The sequence below is a fragment of the Hibiscus syriacus genome, unplaced genomic scaffold (genome assembly GCF_006381635.1).
Source record: "Hibiscus syriacus cultivar Baekdansim isolate YM2019G1 unplaced genomic scaffold, ASM638163v2 tig00110324_pilon, whole genome shotgun sequence".
Lineage (NCBI taxonomy): Eukaryota > Viridiplantae > Streptophyta > Magnoliopsida > Malvales > Malvaceae > Hibiscus > Hibiscus syriacus.
The window spans coordinates 139,479-162,162 of NW_024062682.1; the positions used below are offsets into that span (position 1 = coordinate 139,479).

Here is a 22,684-nt window from a genome sequence, read left to right on the forward strand (position 1 = left end):
TAACAGAACAGAAGCCCTTCTCGAGAGAAAGGTCAACATCGAAAGGATGCTTAAAGAAGCTGAGCAGCAGCAGATAAGTGAAGCCACATCAACCCGTAAAGTTGCAGCAGCAGTCACGGTTGATAAGCAGATCAGTGAAGCTGCTGCCATAGATGTTTTCCATTTCGATTTTTCTTCCCAATAACATATAGTGATGAATCCAAATATATATATATTCATTGATGTGAAAAGGATGGCGTGAGGAATGAAGCCTGGTCCGAGAACAATCCATGTTGATTCAATCATCAAATAATTAGATTAAGATGATTGACAAGGGATGGATATATCTTGGATCAAACTTCATTCCTTACACCCTCTCTTCTTCTTCTTCTGCAGAACCATATTTTCTGAGCTTCCCGGCCAATGCATTTATAATCACCCTTCCCTTCCTCAATACTCGTGTGTATATATATATATATATATATATATATATATAACCTCTCTTCCTTTTTCTTTCATGATTTAACAATAACCTAGAGAACTTAGGTTTTAATATACATAAAGGAGACACAAATAAGCATGCACACACCTACCGAGTATATATATTCTCTCATTCTCATGATTCGACAATCAAATAAGGCTGCAAATCACCGTGTTTCTCTCTCTCTCTCTCTCTTAAAAAAATAAAGTGAATGATAGGTATTATATATTTACAAAGAAAGGAGAGACAAAAAAATGCAGATAGAAGAGTTCTCTCTTTTTCCTTAACCTAAATTTTTCATAATATTTGTCTATTCTTCATTTTGTTAACAGACGACTACATCAGTTTTTATATTAGTTGTCAATCACCAATGATTATTATTTCTCTTTTTAGTCGCACTATATCTTTTATTTTTCTTTTTTTTTTCTCATTTTTTTAATTTTGAATAATAATTTATGTATTTATGACGCGTTTTTTCTCTACTCTTATAACATTTTTTTTATACTTTTTGGTACATTATTTGCATACATTTAAGGTCGTGTTGGTGCTTGCACAAAGACCTTCACGGTAGTTTTATTTTCATTGATTTGTCGGTGGTCACGTATAGTCAGACCCACTTTTGGTAAAAGATTATTTGTTGATATAATCAGAATTGTATAGTGAAGCAACCTGTCATATAGTTTAATTCACTCACCACTCATTTATCACTTCGTAAAGCGTCTAACTTGACAGAGACAATGAATTTTTATAAAGGTTATTGAGTTTTTTTTATGTTGGATGTCATTTTCAAGGAAAAAATTTGTTTTTCTTCGTATATTTGGATTTAATATTTTTATTTTATGTATAAACTTTTTTTTTGGTGACTATTATCCCCAATTTTCTCTTTATACTTGAGTATGTTGTAATCATGATTTCTTTCTTATTTTTATTAATAAAACCTAGATGTGATTGTTAAAATGAAATGAAGATAGAAATTATTAATAAATGGAAAAAAGAAAATGCGTATAAACGTGCACATGATAGGCAGATCAGTCCGGGTTTAAAAATAATGAAAAAGGCTGGTAAGTTTTGGAAGGATGGTGTTGTCTTCTTCCAAGTTAAAAACAAATATCACATATAAAAAATATGAATAATAAAACATAAAGATCATGAGCTTAGCACTGAAAATTGACAGGAGATTTGGATTTCAGAGGAGGATAGTATGGGCTTCCACTACAATAACACAATTTACTATTGTTTTAAACCTTAAATTAATGGGAGGTTCGCTTTTTTAATTATGGGTTAGAATCCTCAATGAATTAAATAGGTTCTCAATTTTTTTTAAAAAAAAAATAATAACTATTATATCTTTGTTCTCATATCAATTGTATGAAAACTTTCTATCAATTGACCATGTAAATCTTTATGTTGAAAGACTCGGAGATTTAATTGATTTGATCGAATTTAACCTTACCCCTTGTTTTTATTTTTTTATGATGTCATTTGATGCTCCAAGAAGATGCTAAGTTACATAATTTTATTGAATGCCAAAAATGTAACTTAAAAATGTCATTTGACTATCCTAAAATAAGAAGGTTAACTGCGAGAGACATCTGCACACTCAAAATTACGTTTAACCAAAGGGGAAATTTGAAACAAAAGAAAATTTCATCGTCATTAGGCCCTCTCACGACTAGTTTTTGACAACTTTAACACTGCTGTAGAAGCGTTTCAGATCCTTCATAGCCCTCTCTTCTATCTGAATTGACCGAATCGAACAAGTTGCTTCAACCTCTGGTTTGAACCAATGACTCATTGCAGGGGAATCCGATGGCGAACCTCGACTGGTAGCAGTTGGAAGCCCAGACACTTTTGTTTTTGGACTGCGAGAAAGATTCTGCAGTTGTTTTCCCTGCTTTTGGTTGAAAAGACCAAACCAGAAATGAATAATAAGAACGCAAACTGCATGACCAGATTCAATATACATTGCACGGAACAGAATAGGATGGAAATATCATACAAGGAGGAAACGCAGATAATATAAATTATTAAACCAATTAATGAGGCATGTATGACACAGAGATGGGGAGAGCCGGAGGGCGGTAATTTCACGCACCTGCTGCATCTGAATGTCCCTAAGAGATGGCCGTATAAGTACCAGAAGCAGACCAACGGGCCGTGCTTTTTTCTACATCAGATGCCTGTAAAGCTTGAATTGAGGCAAAGGAAATTGGCTTGGATGGCAAGAACGAACTCAAAAGGATTTTTCCTGAATTTCTATCAACAACATGATCTTCTGCCTGATTTTTGCTTCCATGTAACCAGTTCACCTATAGTTTGCTCTGTTCATCCTGAATTTCACAAAGTGAAGCTTTTCCCTTTAGAACTTTTGCAACACCCCATACCGGGCCCATAATTCGGGGTGTTGGCGGAGGAGGTGGAACATGTTTGGGTGCGTCATCAAGAGCACCACTCAGAAACATAGAAAGTCCAGCTTTCCTATTCTTCTTCTTGGTTGCTGTTTGTGAAGTACTCTTATCTTTTGCTCGGATCGAACTGTCCTTTCTCTGAACAAAGGAAGTAGACTCTTTCGAGGCTTGATCTGATGTACTTCCTTGGGACATATCAGTTTCTTCCTGTCAAACATGACAGACTTCAAAAAACACGAAAACTTGTTCAGATAATTTTAACTCTTTTTTCCTTTAAGAAATTTACAGGGAATAAAAGGAAAAACACTATTCAAGATGCAATAATACAAGACCCTAATCAAACTTCTCAGGATAAGATAAACCAAAAAGCAAACTCACAAAATACATGTCTGCTTATTTCCAAACTATGGTGTCAAGTGCTGATTCAAAGCATGAACTGGATCAGGATCAGGATCAGGAGTAAAGGATCTCAAAGAATCTTATCATACATCAGACTTACTAAAGTTGTAGAAATTTCCAGATATTGACAATCATAACGGGCACATGAAATCCTTAAGGGCCATAACGAAGCTGTCAAAGGTTCAGTTACGGATGGCTAGTTCTGATGAATATCAAGATCATTCAACAAAAAGAAAAGGCTTCAATTAATTTAAGCTTGAGAAATCCTAATACGTTATTGCAGACTTCCGTACCTCAATTCACAGCTCCACATTTTGGACCTACTGGTTGAACTCAAAACATAAAAAGTATTGCCTGGATTAATGATACAGAACAAATAAACTAAACAAAATTTTAATCAATACAGGATAGAAGAGAGCAAACAATTAAGCACTAGAACTACAACCAAGCAATCTTCCATTCAGAGTGTCCACTGAAAATGGAGGCATTCAAAAGAAGTATTTACATGCAGGAAGCATACTGGGTTCAAGAAATCTAACCTTATTTGTTAAAACTTGAGGGATTTCAATATCGGAAAAGTCCTTCACGTTGTTTGGTTCTATGTTACTAGTACTAAAACCCGAGACTGTCTCAACTTGAGCTACCCTTTGTTTGCTCTTCCTCCTCTGTTTTCTTGAAACCTCAGCCTTTTTGTTTCCTTTCACATCTATTGAAACCGAACAAGATCCTTTCGACTGAGATTTTCAACTGGAACACCAAGATCAGTGAGACAATTTTCAAGAGCTGGTTTTCTCTACAGCTTTGCTATTTGTTGGTCATCAAAATCATATCCACCCAACTGCTTCATTTCAAGCACCTCGATCTGCTGCAACTTCTTCCGCAAAGCTCGAACTTGTTCAGCAATTCCTTGATTAGGATCATCATTAGGTTGCAGAAAAGAGCCCAACCTCACTTTCACCATCCTCCTTGTCGCTATTGATGATAACCGAATAGGTAGCAGTAGGAGTGGGAAGCCTTCGGTTACTCCATGATTCTGATGATCTCAAGTCTAATGACTTCTCAAGATTAGCTAGAACATCTAGCGATGCACTTGCAAAAGCTTGCGATGAGACTGTTAAGATATAGTCCAGGTTACGAATGACAATGTCCTGCATTGAAGAAGTCAAAATGACTTCATAGTCAAAGTATATTTCATGACAAACACCGTGTTTAGACCCTTACCAGAAAGTCCTGATCTGCTCCCTCCCAACCACACCCCCCCCAAAAAAAAAAAAAAAAAAAAAAAGCCCTAAGCCTTACAGCATTCAAATTCTGGTATACTAATTATCGTAAGAATGTCCAAGGCAATATTACAAGTTAGGTACAAACAAAAGACTTCTGAAGAATATATGTAAAATTTCTCCCAATAATTGTTAAGACCTCCGAGGAGATTACCTCACAATGCTTGCTTAGATCGTCAGCTCCAAGTGACTCTGCAATTTCAAGTAGTTGAATTGCATTCCGTGGCTCCACTAGACAGTCTGCTGCCACTTTCTCACAAAGACTCTTTAAGCTCGGAATGGACTTCTTCTCAGAATCATTTTTATGTACGGATTAACTCATACTACTAGATTCTGGATCATTAAACAAAAATTCCTCGTCAAATTCTTCTACTTCATCATTGAATTCCAACTTTGGTGCCTGATCACTCTGGGGTATATTGGGAGGATAGACAGGGTGGTAGAGCGAAACGATAGTCAAAAGATGAGTTTCACCTACTGAAACTGAAGTAGTCCTCTTAACGCCGAGTAACCGGGTTGCGACAGGAGGTTTATCCATGCTTTCCTTGCCATCCCACATGTAAACATCACCTGTAGCAGTAGCAGCGGCAACCCAGTACTTACCAGCAGAAATGCTTATGATTATTTTTCCACACAGTGAATGTAGCTGTACAAATTCATCCAGAAGGAATACATAATAAGTTTCACTCAAGAGAAAGAAAAAATCAGCAGCAAAAATAGAATAGAACCTGTTGGCATCTAAGATCAGGATCTGAGGAAACCCAATAAAATAATGCTCCATCTTCAGTCATAGCCATGCTATGTAACATCCCAGCAGCAATTGCAACCACATGAAGCCGCTCCTTTCGATGAAATTTCATAGGGGTGCTTCCACTCTTCTTTAGATTTCTAGTAATGACAACTCGTTTAGGTGTAACAAGTCGATGACCACAAGTATATACCTGCCATACAAATATCACTGTTTTTAGCCCCATGTGCAAATAAATATACTCTCTGTCTCATCCTCCAATAGCAGGTGAAAACGTAACTTTAATTCATTCATTTCGAATCCAAATACATGGGATTTAGAAATAGTACAAGTAGAGATGAATCTAATTATCAATTATAGAAGGTGCTGGCATATATACCTCTCCATCAGCTCCCAATGCAACTGTGTGATATTTTGCTGTCGCAACACTCTTAAAGACCTTGCCTTTGAGGTACTCAACTATTCTCGGTGTGTAATTTGATGCTGAATTAGAGGTTCCATAACCAAGCTGACCCTCCCGGTTGCAGCCCCAAGTGAAAACTTCACCAGACTCGGAAACAACGGCAGTGTACTTATTCGCAGCAGCAACAGCAACTATTCTTGATTTAAGTGAACTTACTCTACGTGGTGTTGGTTGGGTATCCACGGATGTATAGCCCAACTGACCCTCTGCACAACACAAGATGAAGTCTACTTCAGCATTTCTTGTCAATTAGTACTTGATTTGTTTGAACAATCAATGCAATCAAGGAAATTTTCACATTAGGAAATTTTCCCATATGGTCAGCAAATCTTGCCAGTATAACCCTTGAGCTTTTACCTCTATGGATCCCCAAGTGAACACTTCCCCAGTCTCAGTAGCAACTACAGTGTGATGTTTAGCTGCAGTAATTGCTTTCACCCGACGAGTGCCCAAACCATGTCACTTGGCGGGGAGTGATAACTGCAGCTTGACCACTGGAAAATATAAAAGATAAATAGTTGGTTTATGATTATCATCCCAAAATGAAAATAATAAATAAAACTCTCCCAAACTTTAAAATAATTTCAGTTTGGTATTCCAATCTCAGAAAAAGACGACATAAATTTTAAACCAACAAAATTCCACATATAGAGTTCTCGTGGCTTATATTTTACTTTAGTGTTCCAGCTTGAATCAACAAAGCAGCTAAGGCTCTGTCTCATGCGAAAGTAAGAGAAGTCTTTTATCTATGGATGTCAAAGTCAGGGTGCCCGAGGCGGCCTTTCCTTCCAAAACCCCAGGTGTAGACTTTTCCATGAGCAGTAACAGCTACACTATGGAATTTAGCAGCAGAAATTAACTTGATTACAGAGCCATGAAATGAATCAAGTTTGCATGGTAACTTTTGTATATGGGCATTTCCAGTTCCAAGTTGATAGTTTACACCACTTCCCCAGCTAAAAACCTCGGTAGCTACTAAAAACACAAGGAAATTTGTTATACTTTAAAACGGGTAGATTTGATTTGCATAAAACAATCAAATGTTTCCCAATTAAGTAAAGACAGTAGGACGCACCTGAATCAAGCCCACTTTCGAAAACCTTCAACGCAGACCCAGAAAGGAGATCTATAGGTGTTCTACCAGTTGAATCTTCCAATGTAATAGAAGCATGAGACTGCAGGAGAACACTTGCTACAGAAAGATGACCAAAATGCAGAGCCCTGTGAAGACTACTCCATCCAGATTCTCCATCCTGAAATAAACATCCATAGTAAGATGATTGTATATAATGTTTAATACAATACCATAAACATTCCAAAGAAGGATACTCGATAGACATCTATTATGAACTTTAACACATTCAGATCAACTAAGAGATGAGAAGGATTACACACCCTAGCGTCAGGATCAGCACCAGCTGCTAGAAGCCTTTGAATAATGGGAATGTGGTTTCTCCAAGTTGCGATGTGAAGAGGAGTCAGGCCAAAAGTGTTCCTAGAATCAATGTTCCCACCAATTTTCTTAAATAGAGCCAATGCTGAATCTACATCAGGCAAGGACCCTTTTCGCACAGCAAGCCACAAATCTTTATGTGATTCACTAGATGAGACTTTTCGCATGGATTTTTGGAGGTTCAGCTTCTGTCTTTGAGGTGAAGTTAACATCTCCACTACTATATATGTCGAGAGAACAACCTATAAAAAGTTTTTTTTGTTTTGTCTTTTTTTTAGTTATTGGAAAAAAAATTAAAATTCAGAAGTTAGAACTGATGGCTTCTACTTATGTCTTTAGCCGGAGATCTAAACCCCTAAAAAGATATTAGAGCATGCCAAAAAAAAGGCACAGGTTTCTCAGTTCCAAGTAGCCTACCAAGACATCCACAAATTCTAGAATATATTTCCTTTCAAATGTAGTGTCGAGTCAATAACATATCATCCTGCCGTCATCTTCACCATCTTTACAATGAAAATATACCAATTTCAACAACCATTCATAACCCCCCATCAGCATTCATGAGGAAGAAAGATATCTCATATAAATAAAAAGTGCTGCATTTTGAAATTTCATGGATCAGCATAAAGTATCATGTAGAAGAAATATATAACAACCAAAGAAAGAATGAAAGAACAACATAAAAAAACAACTCAATCACTAGAATACAACCCAAAAAAGAAGCAAATTTTATGATATAAACATCAAAAGGAATTAAAACATCAAATGCAATGAGACAAAAACAACTTTGATTGCAAATAAAAAATGAAAATGCATTTGATCTTACAAGCTATTTGTAAATTAAAACTTAAATAGTGTGACAATGGATTTAAACTGATTAATTTCTGGGAAGCAGAACCAAAATGCAGAATTTAAAGTAGAAACAAATGAGAGTATCAAATTAATCATAGGAAAAAATCAATTTCCAGAACAAAAAATACATGAATTTAACCAAAACTGATAATAGTAAATCACACCAACAAATAAGAAAACAAAACATCCATTCAGATACAATAGCTTCCCAAAGTTCCCAGCTTCAGCAATGACAACTTAATAAAAAATAGAACAAAAAACACTATACAAACAATGAAAACAAAATATCCAATATTAAATTCTCAATAAATTCAACTAAAACAACACAGAAATGAAGGGGAAAATATACATTTTTTTGCTATTCCAAAACAAAGAAAACCAAATCTTTTCACATACCTTCAAGAGAAATTGTTTGAAATTCGAATAACGTAATTTTCAATGATAATATGAAGCAAAGATATCCTTTTTTTTTCTATTACAGAGAACCGAAGCTAAAGATTATACCCCAAAAGAACCAAAGGCAACAGAAGGGAAAGAAAGAACTGAAGACGAGACAAAGAGTATTCCGGGAACTTAAATAGCATATTGACGGTTTTGACCTTATGCATTTGACATAATGACAATATGAGAACTGGATTCAATTTAGGCTTTCTTTTTAGGGTAAACTGTTCGATTAGTCATCAAATATTACCGTAATTTTATTTTGGTTACCAAATGTTTTTAACGAAATTATCATTAATATTTTTGAACATCAGCCGTTAAAATATTAGAGTCGTTGGCTAAAAAAATTAATAGCTCTTTAGTTTTGTTAGGAGTGTCGATGATTGAATCCACGATTCTTTTTGGTGCATATATACCAATTAGATTATTATAAAGTGAAAATAGAAACCGATAATATAAAGGTTACAAAAATTCTTTGTTATTCATCTGTTGCATTAACGGGTAATGTTCTCGTTAATTCAATTAGAATGTTATCGAAACGATATTGAGAGATAATGATTGTGTTGCGTGCACATTTAGAGAGAGACATATTTAGTGCTTAGTATACTTGCAGCTGAGGGTGTTCATTTTTCGGTTTTAACCGAATTAATTGGTCGATTTGAATTAGTTCAGTTAAAATAGTCGGCCATGGAATTTTTTTGATCCGAGAACGGTTGGTTAATTTTTTCAATATTAGGTTAATGGTTAATTCAATTCGAAATCAGTGAACTAATCGAAAATATTAAATATTATATATGTTAAACACATATTTTAAGCTTAAGCCCATTAAAAGTTCAAACCTAATTATTTTTAACCACATAAGACTCGTTAAATTATCAATGCCTAACTAAAATTTAATCTAAAATAAAAAAAATACCTCTATTAAACCCAAATTAGTCTAACTAAAAATTGTTAAAATTTGGTTAATTTGGTCACCAACTAAATTAACAAAATTTTATTTGGTTCGATTATTATTTTCAAAAAAATCAAAAAGCAATTTGATTAACAATTAAAAAACTGATTAATGAAAATTCGATTTGGTCGATGATCGAATTAATCATTTCATTGAAGACATGTGGGGAACTTCCTTTTTCCTTAAATCATCAGTTGAGATAGATGCATTGATCTTTTAAGAAATTGATTCTAATAGTTAAATGTTTTATTTTGGTCAACCTTAACGGAAGGGAAAAAATGATATTGATAAAAATGATTTTTTTATTGAATCAAAATTGAATATTTCTTATTTTACATCCGAATCAAATTAAATCAATCTTATTAAACCGGATGAATCACATATTCCCGAGATAAAATCTAAGAGCAAGGGTGAAAGCAAAGACAAAGGGAAGTACCCTGACACAATGGGTGGGAATTTGTGGACACATCGATCGCATAGATTATATGTACAATTTCGAAGCACAACAAAAATAAGGACGGCTAACTTCTGCGAATTCTCCATGTCTTTATTTCTTCATCTACTTACAAATTAAATGGTCTTTGTGTTTTTATTTTGTATAGTAAGAAACGTATTTTTTTTGGTTAACAAACGAAATTAAGACTCTATTCTATGTTATTCTAACTACATCCCTCGGCTTTTAGCGTTCCTTCAATGGCAGCTGGTGCCGTTGTCATTGTGTAGCATCGGCTATCTTCGGGTTGGACCATCTTTGTTATGTCATCCGGCATCCGGTTTCCTTCGCTATGCACGTGTGTGGCCTCAATCTCCCATTCCTTGTGCAGCATCTTGTTGATATAATGCCCCAGCTTTAATATTAAATTTTCTCATAGTTATGAGTTTAAATATTTATACATCGAACATGGGTTTCATTCTTAAATGAGTAAATTTCAATAATTTTATTTAATTTTATATACAAATATGATATGAAAAAAAATATCATTATAAGATAAATTTAAATAAAATTATGTGTTAATAATTCAATAACAGACTTGATACATAATAATATCAAGGGTATACTACTCCAAATATCACTAACCTTTAGGCGCTGGCTAGAAAATGTCGTTGACGTTTTAATTTTGTCAATTTAAGCACTGACGTTTATATTTTACTCCAATTAAGCCACCCCGCCGTTAATCCGTTAACGGAACAATGATATGGCATGGACGGGCCGTGACGGTGATGACGTGGATGCATTACTAAAACGACGTCGTTTTGCTTGAAAAAATATTAAAATAATATGTAACCTGAGGGATTTGAACCCCAAACCCATGGATACTAAACATGATACTTAAACCATTGAGTTACCTTATATTTCTTTGTTAGTTTTCTATAAAAGTTTTTAACGATGCTTTAAAAAAACTGATGATATTGCACCGTATAAGATGTTGGAACTGAAATCTAGAACTTGTAAGAACCTAATATTGTCGATGTTGTCTGGGATATTGTTCCTCATCGAGAACTCGATGAGAGATACTATAAAAGTTTACGAGAATTGGCCGGATACGTTGTTATCGCTAGCGTCGAGAAAGTAAAGCTTTCTGAGTGAACCCAGATAGGAAACTCACTAGAAATGTAGTTTCGTTGGATTTAGAGTCTTTGCAAGCGTGTTAGGTTGTTAAAGCTTGAAGGAATTGGTCCATGGAGATGGTTGTTGTCAAGGTAGAGTTCTTGAAGGTGAGGGAGTGAGCCAAGAACGGCGAGTATTTCACCGGTGACTGAGTTCCCAGAGAGACCTAGTCGATCAAGGCGAGTTAAATTGGAGAATGAGTTAGGAACTAGAAGCAAAACCAGAGACGAGTGTATCACACATGAGGCCACAAGTGAAGTGGTCGGTGAAGATGTTACCGCATGGCTCAATGGAGAAATCCCAATAGCTCAAACAAGATCCGAAGCAATGGAATGAGGGTCCACACCATTTTTCATATCTTTGAGAACTTGTACATCTGATAGGTGTGTTATTGAATTTACTAAAATCAACAATATCGAGAATATGGTGATGAAAACAATAGAATGTAGATGGAGATAAAGGGTACTAGATATCGATGACAGGGGTTAAGCAATAATTTTATTTGGGGTTCAAGCATTGTTAGCTGAAGTTTTAAAATTTTAAAACTTTTATAGAAAACATAATAGAAATATATAATGTAGTTCAATGGTTAAGCATTAATTTTTTTTTTGAGGATTTTGGGGTTCAAATCCATCTAGTTGCATAATATTTCAATAATTTTTTCAAGCAAAACGACGTCGTTTTTGTAAGGCATCCACGTCATCACCGTCATGGCCCATCCATACCATGTCATCGTCCGTTAACGGATTAACGCGGGGTGGCTTAATTGGAGTAAAACATAAACGTTAGTGCTTAAATTGGCAAAATTGAAACGTCAGTGACATTTTCGAGCCAACGCCTAAAGGTTAGTGATATTTGGAGTAATTTACCCTAATATCAATTCGAACAAATATTTAATAATAATATACATATGGGTTGAATCAAACGAAGGCTCAAGAATCCGATGATTATTTTTGTGAGTTAGAAAGTAAGGGCAGACCCACCTTCAAAAAGAATAGAAAGTAAGCCCTGACCCATGTTTTGCATATTTTGTTTTGGCCCAAGTCGATTTTCCTTTTTTTTTAAATATAATAGTATCAGATGATTTTTTTAAAAAAATCTCAATATATAAAAATTATTCTTTTTTTACGTCATAAATTTTTAAATATTTTAATTTTATGATTTTATTTGCACATGTTATTTCATATATGGCATGAATATTTGGTAGATGAGTTGGTTAGGCTTGTAAAGATCAAGGCAAAGGCCAATGCAACTTTAAAAGGTAGTACAATAATACAATATGAGAGTTTACTTCAAATTTTAATGATGTCTTTGAGACATATTCCAAAAATTAAGACAACCTATAAAAAAAAGGACGCTAACATAATAGGTTTTAATTAAGGAGTAGAGGGATGAACACATAATTGTTTGCTGAAGAGAGTAAGCTTCTAAAATTTTCAAGGTGGTAAACTTTCAAATTTCCAAGAAAGACGAAAACAGAATTTAAAAATATATGAACAAATATTTAAAATATATAATAATTTTAAATTAAAGAAAAAGGCGATTATCCCCTCCACCCTCAGTACATTCCTCGGCATTAGCTATGTTCACTTGAAAAAAGCAAGTCAACATTATGCCTAAACATCTTTAATTTTATTAAAAACTATCCAGTCAGTTAAATACTACATAATAATATATAAATGCTATTATTGACTTTACGAAGAGCTTTTAGAAAAAGGTTAGGTACAGCTTAAAGTTATACTTCAAATAGTTGCATTCATCCAATTTGCTACCAGTTTTAACCCATTTTCTCTTTTTTTTTATTTTTTTTATGTTATCTATATTCGATTAATTAAATAAAATAAAAATAAAATAATAACCGAAATCAAATATTTAAATGTTGATCTTCCGAAAATTTAATGTGTATACTATTAATATATTAAGAAAATTATAAAAAATAATCATCACATGTTATTAAAAATAATTATTATCATAAAAGTAAAACAACGAAAAATATATCCACAATTACAATTTAAATCCCATTTAAAAAGTTGGTTGGAAAATGACCATTTTCATACTCACAATCTACTTGGAAATCCATTACTTCATTGCTACCAAACAAAACTATCACATGGCAACGCATCGAAGTACAGCCTGTTCTACATCATCACTTTCTTCTCCCTCCCCCAAAAGATGCACAAAAAGAAGAGGAAGCTTCTTGTATCTTTCTCCATCATGCGTTTCCTAAATAAACCACCAATATTTGCATTATAATTTAATTGCATTACTATACCTATTTATTGTAATTGAGAATATATTTAATATTACCGCAATAAACTATTGGATGACAAATTTTTTTAAAATATTTAATCTATCTGAATTAGGGGAAAATTAATCAAAAGATCCCTTGCTTGGAGTGCAAGTCTTGTATATGCAACTTTATATAGTTTATGCGGCTGGAAAAAAAATACTACATCACATAATCTCCACTTTCATGGCTACCAAAATCCTAGCATCTCCAAGCCATAGTTTTGAGAACGAATGCAAGGAAATTCACGAATCACGGGGAAGATCGAACCAGTTGATCCGAGCTTTGGCCGGTCGAACTCAGCTTGAATGCAGGCGAATCAGAGAGACTTACAAGGAAATGTACGGGGAAGATTTGATAACTCTGCTGGCAAAAACTAGCCATCGTAGTGTATCGCCCAAAACTTGCGCAGCTTTGTCCCTTTGGATGCTCGATCCTTATGAACGTGACGCCATTGTCGCTCGCGAAGCTCTTCTGCAAGATGATACTAATTATACGGCTCTGGTTGAAATTTTTGTGGGACGAAAATCAAGTCATATTGCACTTATTAAACAAGCTTATCACTCCAAGTACAAAACTAATATGGATCAAGATATCATCAATATTGAGCCTCCCCACCCTTACCAGAAGGTAAATTTTTCCGAGTTTTTTCTGTGTCCGACACACATCCACTCGGAGAAAACCGGCTGAAATATGGAAAAAAAAATTGATACCAGCTATTCATCTATGTTCTTATTGGCAGATTCTGGTTGCATTATCCACATCGCACAAGGCACACCAAGCAGATGTTAGCCAACATACAGCGAAATGCGATGCGAGGAGGCTTTACGAGACAGGGGAAGGAAGCCCTGGTGCCATTGATGAAGGTCTCGTGCTTGAGATTTTCACTAAAAGAAGCATTCCACATCTTAAGCTGACATTATCTTTCTATAAACATATCTATGGGCATGATTACACAAAGGTAAAATTTGTTCCGTTTTTGTAATATTCTTAATCTGTTCTGATAGTGAAGAAAAAACATATTGATTCCTTTGTTTTTCTCAGTCAATCACTGATGGCAGTTCTGGGGAGTTTAAGGATGCATTAAAGATGGTTGTAAAATGTATTTGCAACCCAACTAGCTATTATGCAAAGGTAATAAAACCGCAGTAAGTCCATTGATACATATCCGTACCAAATATTCACACTCGAATTCGAGTGACATAATATTTTCTGCTTGACTGGTTTCAGGTTTTATTCGCTAGCATCAAAGGGATGACAGCTGATAGAGGAGCCGTAACACGAGTGATGGTGAGCAGATCCGAAACGGAAATGGATGAAATTCAAAAGGTTTTCAAGGCAAAATTCGGAGTTGAACCGAGAGAAGCCATATGTGAAAGCATTCCCTCTGGGGATTACAGAGACTTCCTTCTTGCTTTAGCTAATAAAACAGTCGTCTCCTTTTAGCTCTGGTATAAACTCGTATGTCGTAGTTATCCGGACCCTTCATTTTCTTTAAAGCAGATAAAAAAATATCGACACTCGTATCAAATATAAACTTGTATGTAACACTCACGTCCAAGTCCGGATAACATAACTTCGAATAGATAATATAGCATTATAGCTTTACTGTATCATGTAATAAAAGCATTCCCAGAGAATTCCAGCCAGTTGTTTAAAGCAAAATCTCAAAAATTGAAGTGTAGAAAAAGCTAAAGCATGTTTGTCAGAAATCAACTTTAAAGTCCTTTTGCATTTTCTGTGGTGCAACTTTACTGCATATGATGATCTTTTGGTTTCGTTGCCTGTTGAAAGAAAGCTAAAATTAATATAATGTTGTGAAGAATTTGGAGTATCTATCAACAATTATTGAATCCTGGAAACAAGTTCAATTGTGAAATCAAAATGACTTAACATAATACTGATAATCAATATATATTATGGTGTTTATATTGCTTAATCATAGCATGCACATCAAAACTATGACAACGCATGGAGTATATTGAGCCTTGGATTAAAGAATTCTGGCAATAATAAATTAGGCAAGTAGATTGAAAACGTACCATAATTTTCAGACCCAAAAACATCATCATTAGCATGAAAGGTTCCTTAAAAGTAAAATTTTAACGGCTAATTGCTTAGAATTTTTTATTAATTGAAGGGCCCGACATAGTCATTCTCATTCCATTTTGCACTTATTACACCCGCAAGTGTCATTTCAGTTGACAAAATTAGTTTAATTATCCCCACGGAAACTTTATTTGGATTTATAGTACAGTTCAAAACTGAATATTTTTAATATTTCTTATGAAATTTGTCATTTTACATGACTAGTTCTATTAAATATATTAAAAATTATTTATAAATTAAAATAATATTTTATATTTTTGTTAATTTGAAGAAAGGAGATTACGAGTTCCTTTAAGCAAAACACATGATTTCAGGACATCTTTTTCTTAAATAACAAGAAAACTATAGAAGTTAACTATAAACATGAAAATTCAAGGTTTTGTTAAAGAAAAATTGAAGTGTTTATAAAAGCACTTATACCTTTTCCGAATGATTGTATATATGTAAAAGCTCTTCCATCGCTGATCTTAACCCCCTGACAACATTAATTCCTCCATATTGCCATTATACCTTGGTCAAGTAATACACAAAACTTATTTTCAAACTTCAAAAACTCTACATAAAATTCATCATCTCTGGGTTACGAATTTTTTTATTTTTTAATTAATAAAAATATAATTATTATCGTAATAAAAAATAGATTTTATTATATTTAATAAAACTTGTTACGTGAAAATGACAAATTTCATTAAAAATATTAAAATGTTATTATTTTTGTTAAATTAACAGTTATTATAACATTCGACGATTAAAAATATATATAATATATAATTTTTGAAAAAATGATTGAGTAATCAAAATAATAATGTAGAAATAAATAGACAATTTACTTTTAAAAAACTCAAAATGTGCCAAGTTATTTTATAACCTTTACATTAAAAGTAAAAAAAATGTTGGAAAAACGCTAATTGAAGTTATGAAATGTGAGGAATATAAAAGGAATAAAGATGAAACCTAATTGAAAACAAAAAGAAACCCAAAACTTCCAAAAGCAATGAAGGAATCATTATTGGGAAAACAAGAGGAAACCCTTATATCAGCCTTCTCAAAGGTTTCTTATTTCATACAATATAAGAGGAAAATTACACATACAATATTTCAATCTTATTATCCTCTAACTAAGCCCAGAAGAGAACTTTAAAAAAGGGAAGCAAAAAAAAAATTGCAGGCTCCCATGGAAACCTCTTATGAAGGTTTCGAGCCTTCTGCAAATGGAAAAGAGAGGAAAATAGTGATACACTTGAGGTCCATCTTCCCGGTAGTAATCTATATACTGTCTATCATGTTATATCTTTAAATAAGCAATTTAACCTTTCATTTTATTTTTTAAATAGAAACATTGCAGGATTTCAAAGGCAGCAATTGAGAGTTCGAGTGAGTGTTCATTGTTAATAGTTTTTAATCAAATCTTACTTGAATACAAAAGTTTAAATTAAAATTAACTTTTTTAATAATTTAAACTCGATTCAATTATATCTTAATCTTCTAATAAAAAAACACTTTTTTCTTTATTATTCCCAAATTTATAAGTAAAGATCATTAATAAAGTTCAACCAAGTGTAGAATTACTTGAATATTGGGTGCAACTTCAACAACATGGGTTAAATCAAAGTTGATGCCCTTAATGTGTGGATACTTTGAAACAATAAGATTAAGATTTGTGCCCAATGCCCCTCCCACGTTGATCTATTGAGTTAAGCCTTCAAATTGTTAAGATACCTATCAGTACTCTCATGATAGAAAATAGAGACGAGAGAGAAAGATAAGAAAACTTCTTTAACAATCATTTTATTCAAAGCAATCTGTCAATAAGAGAAGAAACTAACTCTTTATATAAGAGTAAGTCAGAGAGAGAGAGACGATTAGAAACCCCCCCTAATAAACTCATGCAAAACCCATGACCAAGAAAACACGTCATCCTCACACTCACACACTCAACAGTAAAAGACTCAGCCTAGTCTATACCCTTGTATTGGATAACTTTGTATCTTTTGCAAGCACCTGGAAGAAGCCTGCCCCAACTACCCTCTCAAATGGTGATAACCCACCTTCCAACGTGCATCCTTCAAAGAGTTACTACACAAAATTTATGAGATTTATTACTTCCAATTAAATATTGGCAAACTACATTAATAGTTATTGAATTTTGATCATATTTTTGATTTGGTCAATGAACTATATCATTCTATTAGTTTAGATTTTCTCAAAATCTCTCTTAAATCACAAATAATAATAAAAAATTAATCAAATTATTTGGAGGTTTAATAAAAAAAATTAAGATACTTAATGATATTTAAAAAAAAAGTTAAAACTTTGGGAAGCTTAGTAAAAATAACATTTTTAAAGAAATTTAATTAAAAATATTCAAAAAAATAAATAAAACTTCGTGAGAATTTCTAAAAAAGTATAAAAATTTCTAGAAATTATAAAAAGTTTCTAAAAAATATAAAAAGTTTGATTAAAATTCTAAAAATATCGAAGGAAGTAATACAAATTTTCCAATATTTTAGGGATGTCAATTTTTTTACCCTTGTTTTCTTCTCACCTCTAAATAGAATGTTAAAATTTTAATTATTTGACACTAAACACTTGTACCTTTGATATCATTAGTGCTCGAATTTGAAACCTAAAAAAATACTAATAATTCTTCTACCATTGGTCGCTTGGTAATTTTAAATTTACTTGAAGAGACAAGAGAGAGAGAAAAACGAAAGTTTTAATGTCAATTTTATCAGAAACAACTACCAGTGTTGAGTGGTATCGAAGGGAGGTAAGGATTATATGTTCTCATTAAATGATATAGATTCGAACAGTATTATCTGTAAGGTGTGCTCGAGTTTATCTAGGACAAAAATTGAAAACTGAACAAGGACTTAATCCAGCAGAAAACAAACTCAGAGGGACCCCAACAATAATTGACCTAAACTAACAACCCAACCATTCATCATTTATTATCATATGTTTTACGGGAAAAGTATGTATTGGACTCTTTATCCAAGTATAACTTTTGGACTAATGGATGTTATCAAAATTTGGACTGAAGTTGTTGGATTATTCAACTCATGCATTTGGACTTCTACAACTCACTTTAACTATTTAATTAACAATTCATTTAAATGAAAAGGAAAAAAAAAACCAATTAATAAGAAGTTTTTAAAATTAGTTATTTGGACTTCTCATATATGGTGTTTTTGTTAATTGGAAACAAATACTGTGATTTTCCATTTTTTTTCTTGAAAGTATTTATCATTTATATCCGACAAATATATGAAAAAACGAATGAAATTCTGTAATTATATGAAAAAAACCATAGGCAGGACCGACATTTTCATTTAGCTAAAACATACACTCGGAAATTTTGCGCCTTTCAAAGTAATTAAAGGCAGTTTACATATTACCAAAAATATTCAGAGCAAAAATAAAAAAAGGAAAATCAATTGGCCTCAAGAAAGAGTTATTCAAATGATAAAAACATAATTTTCTTTCATTTTTTCCTCCTCAGATAACACTCTCTCACTTGGCACTAGCAAGTTGGGTGCGGAGCAGCTTGGCAGCAGCAATCATGTTGCTTAGGGCCGGTTTCACCTCAGCATACTTGTGAGTTTTGTGCCTACAGTCGGGGTTAACCCACAAGATGTTGGTCTAAAGCATGGCAAGCATCTTGTTAATTCGGTCGGCAATCTCTTCGGTTGATGGTATTCTAGAAGAGTGGATGTCATACACTCCGGGACCGATTCCAGCACCGTACTTCACTCCTTCATGGAATACTGAAAGGAGCTTCTCGTCTGAACGAGAGTTCTCGATGGTAATGACATCGGCATCCATATCGATAATTGAGAGGATAATATCATTAAAGTTGGAGTAGCACATGTGAGTGTGGATCTGTTAGACAAATACAATACAGATAAGAGAGTTCATGGATAGAAGGGTTTTCTTGAGACTTAAAGAGTGATGTAATATACGAACCTGGGTAGTGTCCTGGACACCACAGTTGGTGATCCTGAAGGAGTGGACAACCCATTTCAAGTAGAACGCATGCTCGGACTTCCTAAGTGGCAAACCCTCTCTCAAAGCAGCCTCGTCAATTTGGATAACATTAATACCGGCCTTCTCGAGATCTTCCACTTCGTCCTTGATGGCCAAGGCTATCTGGTAGCAAGTCTCGAATGTGGATAATGTACAAACCTTAGAATGTAAAAGATAATTCATAGGACAAAACAAATATTGCTGGTGGAAACGTTAAATTTCTAATCATATTTTTCAGTTTTAATGTGCATACCGTGGTTGATCATTTATGACAAAGGACCAGTTGAGGATGGTAACAGGGCCGGTAAGCATTCCCTTCATTGGCGGAGCAGTTATGTCTTGGGCCGTAGATGACCAGAAAACAGTCATTGGTTTGGGGCAGCTAATATCACCATAGATGATCGGTGGCTTCACACATCAAGATCCATAAGATTGCACCCATCCATTAACAGTGAAAGAAAAACCGAACAACTGCTCACCAAAGTACTCGACCATATCGTTTCTCTGCACGGATTTAAGCAATAGTTGATTATATTCTGCTAAGAACTAGACATAGGCATATCCCCTTCACTGTAAGAGAACAAAACAAAAAGATATACTGACCTCAGGTTCTCCATGAACCAAGACATCAATGTCAAGCTCTTCCTGAAGGTTGACGACCTTCTTAATTTCCTCCTTGATAGCTTTAACGTAATCATCCTCGGAGATCCTGAAGGGAGAGAGCACTAGTTAAAAGACTTGTCCAATTAACATTTTACTATAAAGATAAAGAGGGAAATTTCCAGATAACTCACTTTTTAGCCTTGAATTCACGACAAACTCTCCTTAGTTCCAAGGTTTGAGGGAAAGAGCCAATGGTTGTGGTGGGGAGGATTGGCAGGTTAAGGGCATCAAGCCTAACACTAACATTAGTGGCACGACGGTGGTCAGAACCCTTCAAAGCAGCAGCCTGGGAAAGCAAACACGATATAACATGGTAAGTAAAAGAATATTTTTCACAATGAATAACCATTACTGAGCAGCCACGTGGAATAAAATTGGAATTTTAGTTTATCAGAAACTTACAGCCTTTTGAACGGCCTCATTGGTCACTCTTGGTGAGGATTTCCTTGAAGATTGAGCAGCAGCATTGGCAGAGAAGAAGTGCTAAAAATAGATGAAATAACTAGTAAGTGACATCGTGTCATCTGAATATGGATAAAGCATCGAGACATCATTCACATATTGAGATGATATCTTAGTTCTTAGAAGACTAGAAAAAACAAGTGGCCAGATTAAAGGAGATACCTCGTCCTTCTGACCCGCCAATACCTTGGCGAGCGCATTGACTTCAACAACTTTCTGGGCAGCAAATGCAAGCCAGGATTTGATTTCATCATCTAGCTTAGTCTCATTTACTAGATCAACGGCGGTGTGGAGAAGTGAGCAGGAGGTTGATACCACAAGGTTGTCTGTAAATCAGAGTAATTCACAGACATTAGTTATAATAACTAACAAAATGATAAAACTCACCATAAAAATGCAGCAGAAAATAGTATACCTTTGCAAACAACAGCCTCGAGCTCCTTCAAGGTGCTAAGAGATGAAGCAAGATCGTTGGCCCAAATGTTTCTTCCATCGACAACTCCAGCAAAGAGGTACTTGCCCTTAGGGAAACTGCTCTTGACCAAATCAATGGTCTGGGTTCCACGAACCAAATCCAAACCATAAGTTGTGACACCCTTTAAACCAATAAGTGTCTTGTATGCCTCAACAGTAAGATCAGCAAAGTAGGTATCGATCACTACATTCAAGCTGGAGAGAGTGGATTCCAAATCAGCATAAGCGGAAGTGAATGCTTGCAATCGGTGTGAGTCAAGATCCAAGACAAGGGTCGGTTCATCAAACTGAATCCAAGAAGCACCAGCTGCCTTAAGCTCAGATATAACTTCCCTGGAAAGAGATTCAGGGTTAATAATAGCAAGTTAGAGCAGTTATATTAATAAAAACTCAGACATAAAAAAAGCAACTCTTACTTATAGATAAGAAGGAGGGGAGGAGAGAGAGAATAGAAAAGGTCTTCTCAATACCCTTTGCGGGCTTAGAGAGCAACAAGTATGAGAGAGGGCCAATAAGAACTGGGACAGTGTCAACTCCAAGCTGCATGTGGAACAGATAATAAGCACCCAAGTTTCATCATAAGACTAAAAACATATAACAACTAAAAAAACGTAGGATTAAAAGTTGGCACCACAATCAAGCAGGTCTAACTAATTACTACTCCCGGTCCCAGTCTAGAATTCTCAAAATTTTGGATCATATAAAATTACAGTTCTAGAAAGAGATGAACTATTACTTATATAATACCTCAAGCGATATAATGACAAACATGAGATCATTCCCTGAAATGTTACATTCTAAGCCATTGCATAGAATAAAGGATGTTAAAACATGTTTATTTAGGTCCAAAGACTTGACTCTATCCCAAATTCAGACAACCATATATTTCACTGCATTAAATAACTTATAAACCCCACTAAGCACTAGCCTAACTGCTCTAATTCCAGGCTACCTCTATACTTAACAATCCTAACATTAACTTAGCTACTAGCAATAGTATACATGAAAGACAATATCTAAATTGTTATCATATAAATATATGGAAAAATCAGATTCGGAGAATGTACAACCTTAGCTTCCTTGTACTCGTCAACAGCCTTGTGAGATGAATAAGAGAAGTTAACATCAGGTCCCAATTCAGGGACGATAAAGTGGCTGCAACAACGCATTGAATAAAATTTTAGTATCAGAAAACCTAGCATACAGTCGATAAGCTAATAAAGTAAGACCAAGAAACGATAACTTACTAGTTGGTGTCGAACCACTTGGTCATCTCCATGGCAGGGACAGAGGCATTTCCTCTGGCAATGGAGAAGTAAGTGTCAAATCCGATCTCGCCACCATTCCAGCTGTATCTAGGCGGAACAGCTCCAAGCATCGATGTGGCATCGAGCACCTGGTCATAGTAAGAGAAAGTGTTGCTGGGGATGTACTTGATCCCAGCATCAGACATCTATTTCCAGATGAATGACCTGAGATCAGTAGCAACCTTTTGCAAATCTTCGGCACTGCTCTTCTTATCCCATAAAGATTCCAAAGCAAACTTAAGCTCTCTCTTGGGTCCCATGCGGGGGGTATCCAACAATGTGGGAGGCCAT

At 34.5% G+C, this 22,684-nt stretch overlaps 1 protein-coding gene, 1 long non-coding RNA gene and 2 pseudogenes across 2 annotated transcripts; 1 reads left to right on the forward strand and 3 right to left on the reverse strand.

Moving 5' to 3' along the window:
• Window positions 1-2,033: 2,033 nt before the first annotated feature.
• LOC120117942 lies at window positions 2,034-7,453 on the reverse strand (annotated as a pseudogene).
• A 34-nt stretch (window positions 7,454-7,487) lies between these two features.
• Window positions 7,488-8,612, reverse strand: LOC120117922. The gene is made up of 2 exons (XR_005515701.1): window positions 8,460-8,612; window positions 7,488-7,807 (listed from the first exon to the last, which is right to left on the reverse strand). It is a non-coding gene; the product is annotated as an uncharacterized LOC120117922 (long non-coding RNA).
• Window positions 8,613-13,496: 4,884 nt separating this feature from the next.
• Window positions 13,497-15,032, forward strand: LOC120117915 (annexin D8-like). Its single transcript, XM_039138081.1, has 4 exons — window positions 13,497-13,982; window positions 14,095-14,313; window positions 14,397-14,486; window positions 14,583-15,032. Exons 1-4 carry the CDS (start codon window positions 13,539-13,541, stop codon window positions 14,796-14,798), a joined length of 969 nt encoding a protein of 322 aa, XP_038994012.1. The 5' UTR covers window positions 13,497-13,538; the 3' UTR covers window positions 14,799-15,032.
• Window positions 15,033-18,796: 3,764 nt separating this feature from the next.
• On the reverse strand, window positions 18,797-22,684 carry LOC120117920 (annotated as a pseudogene).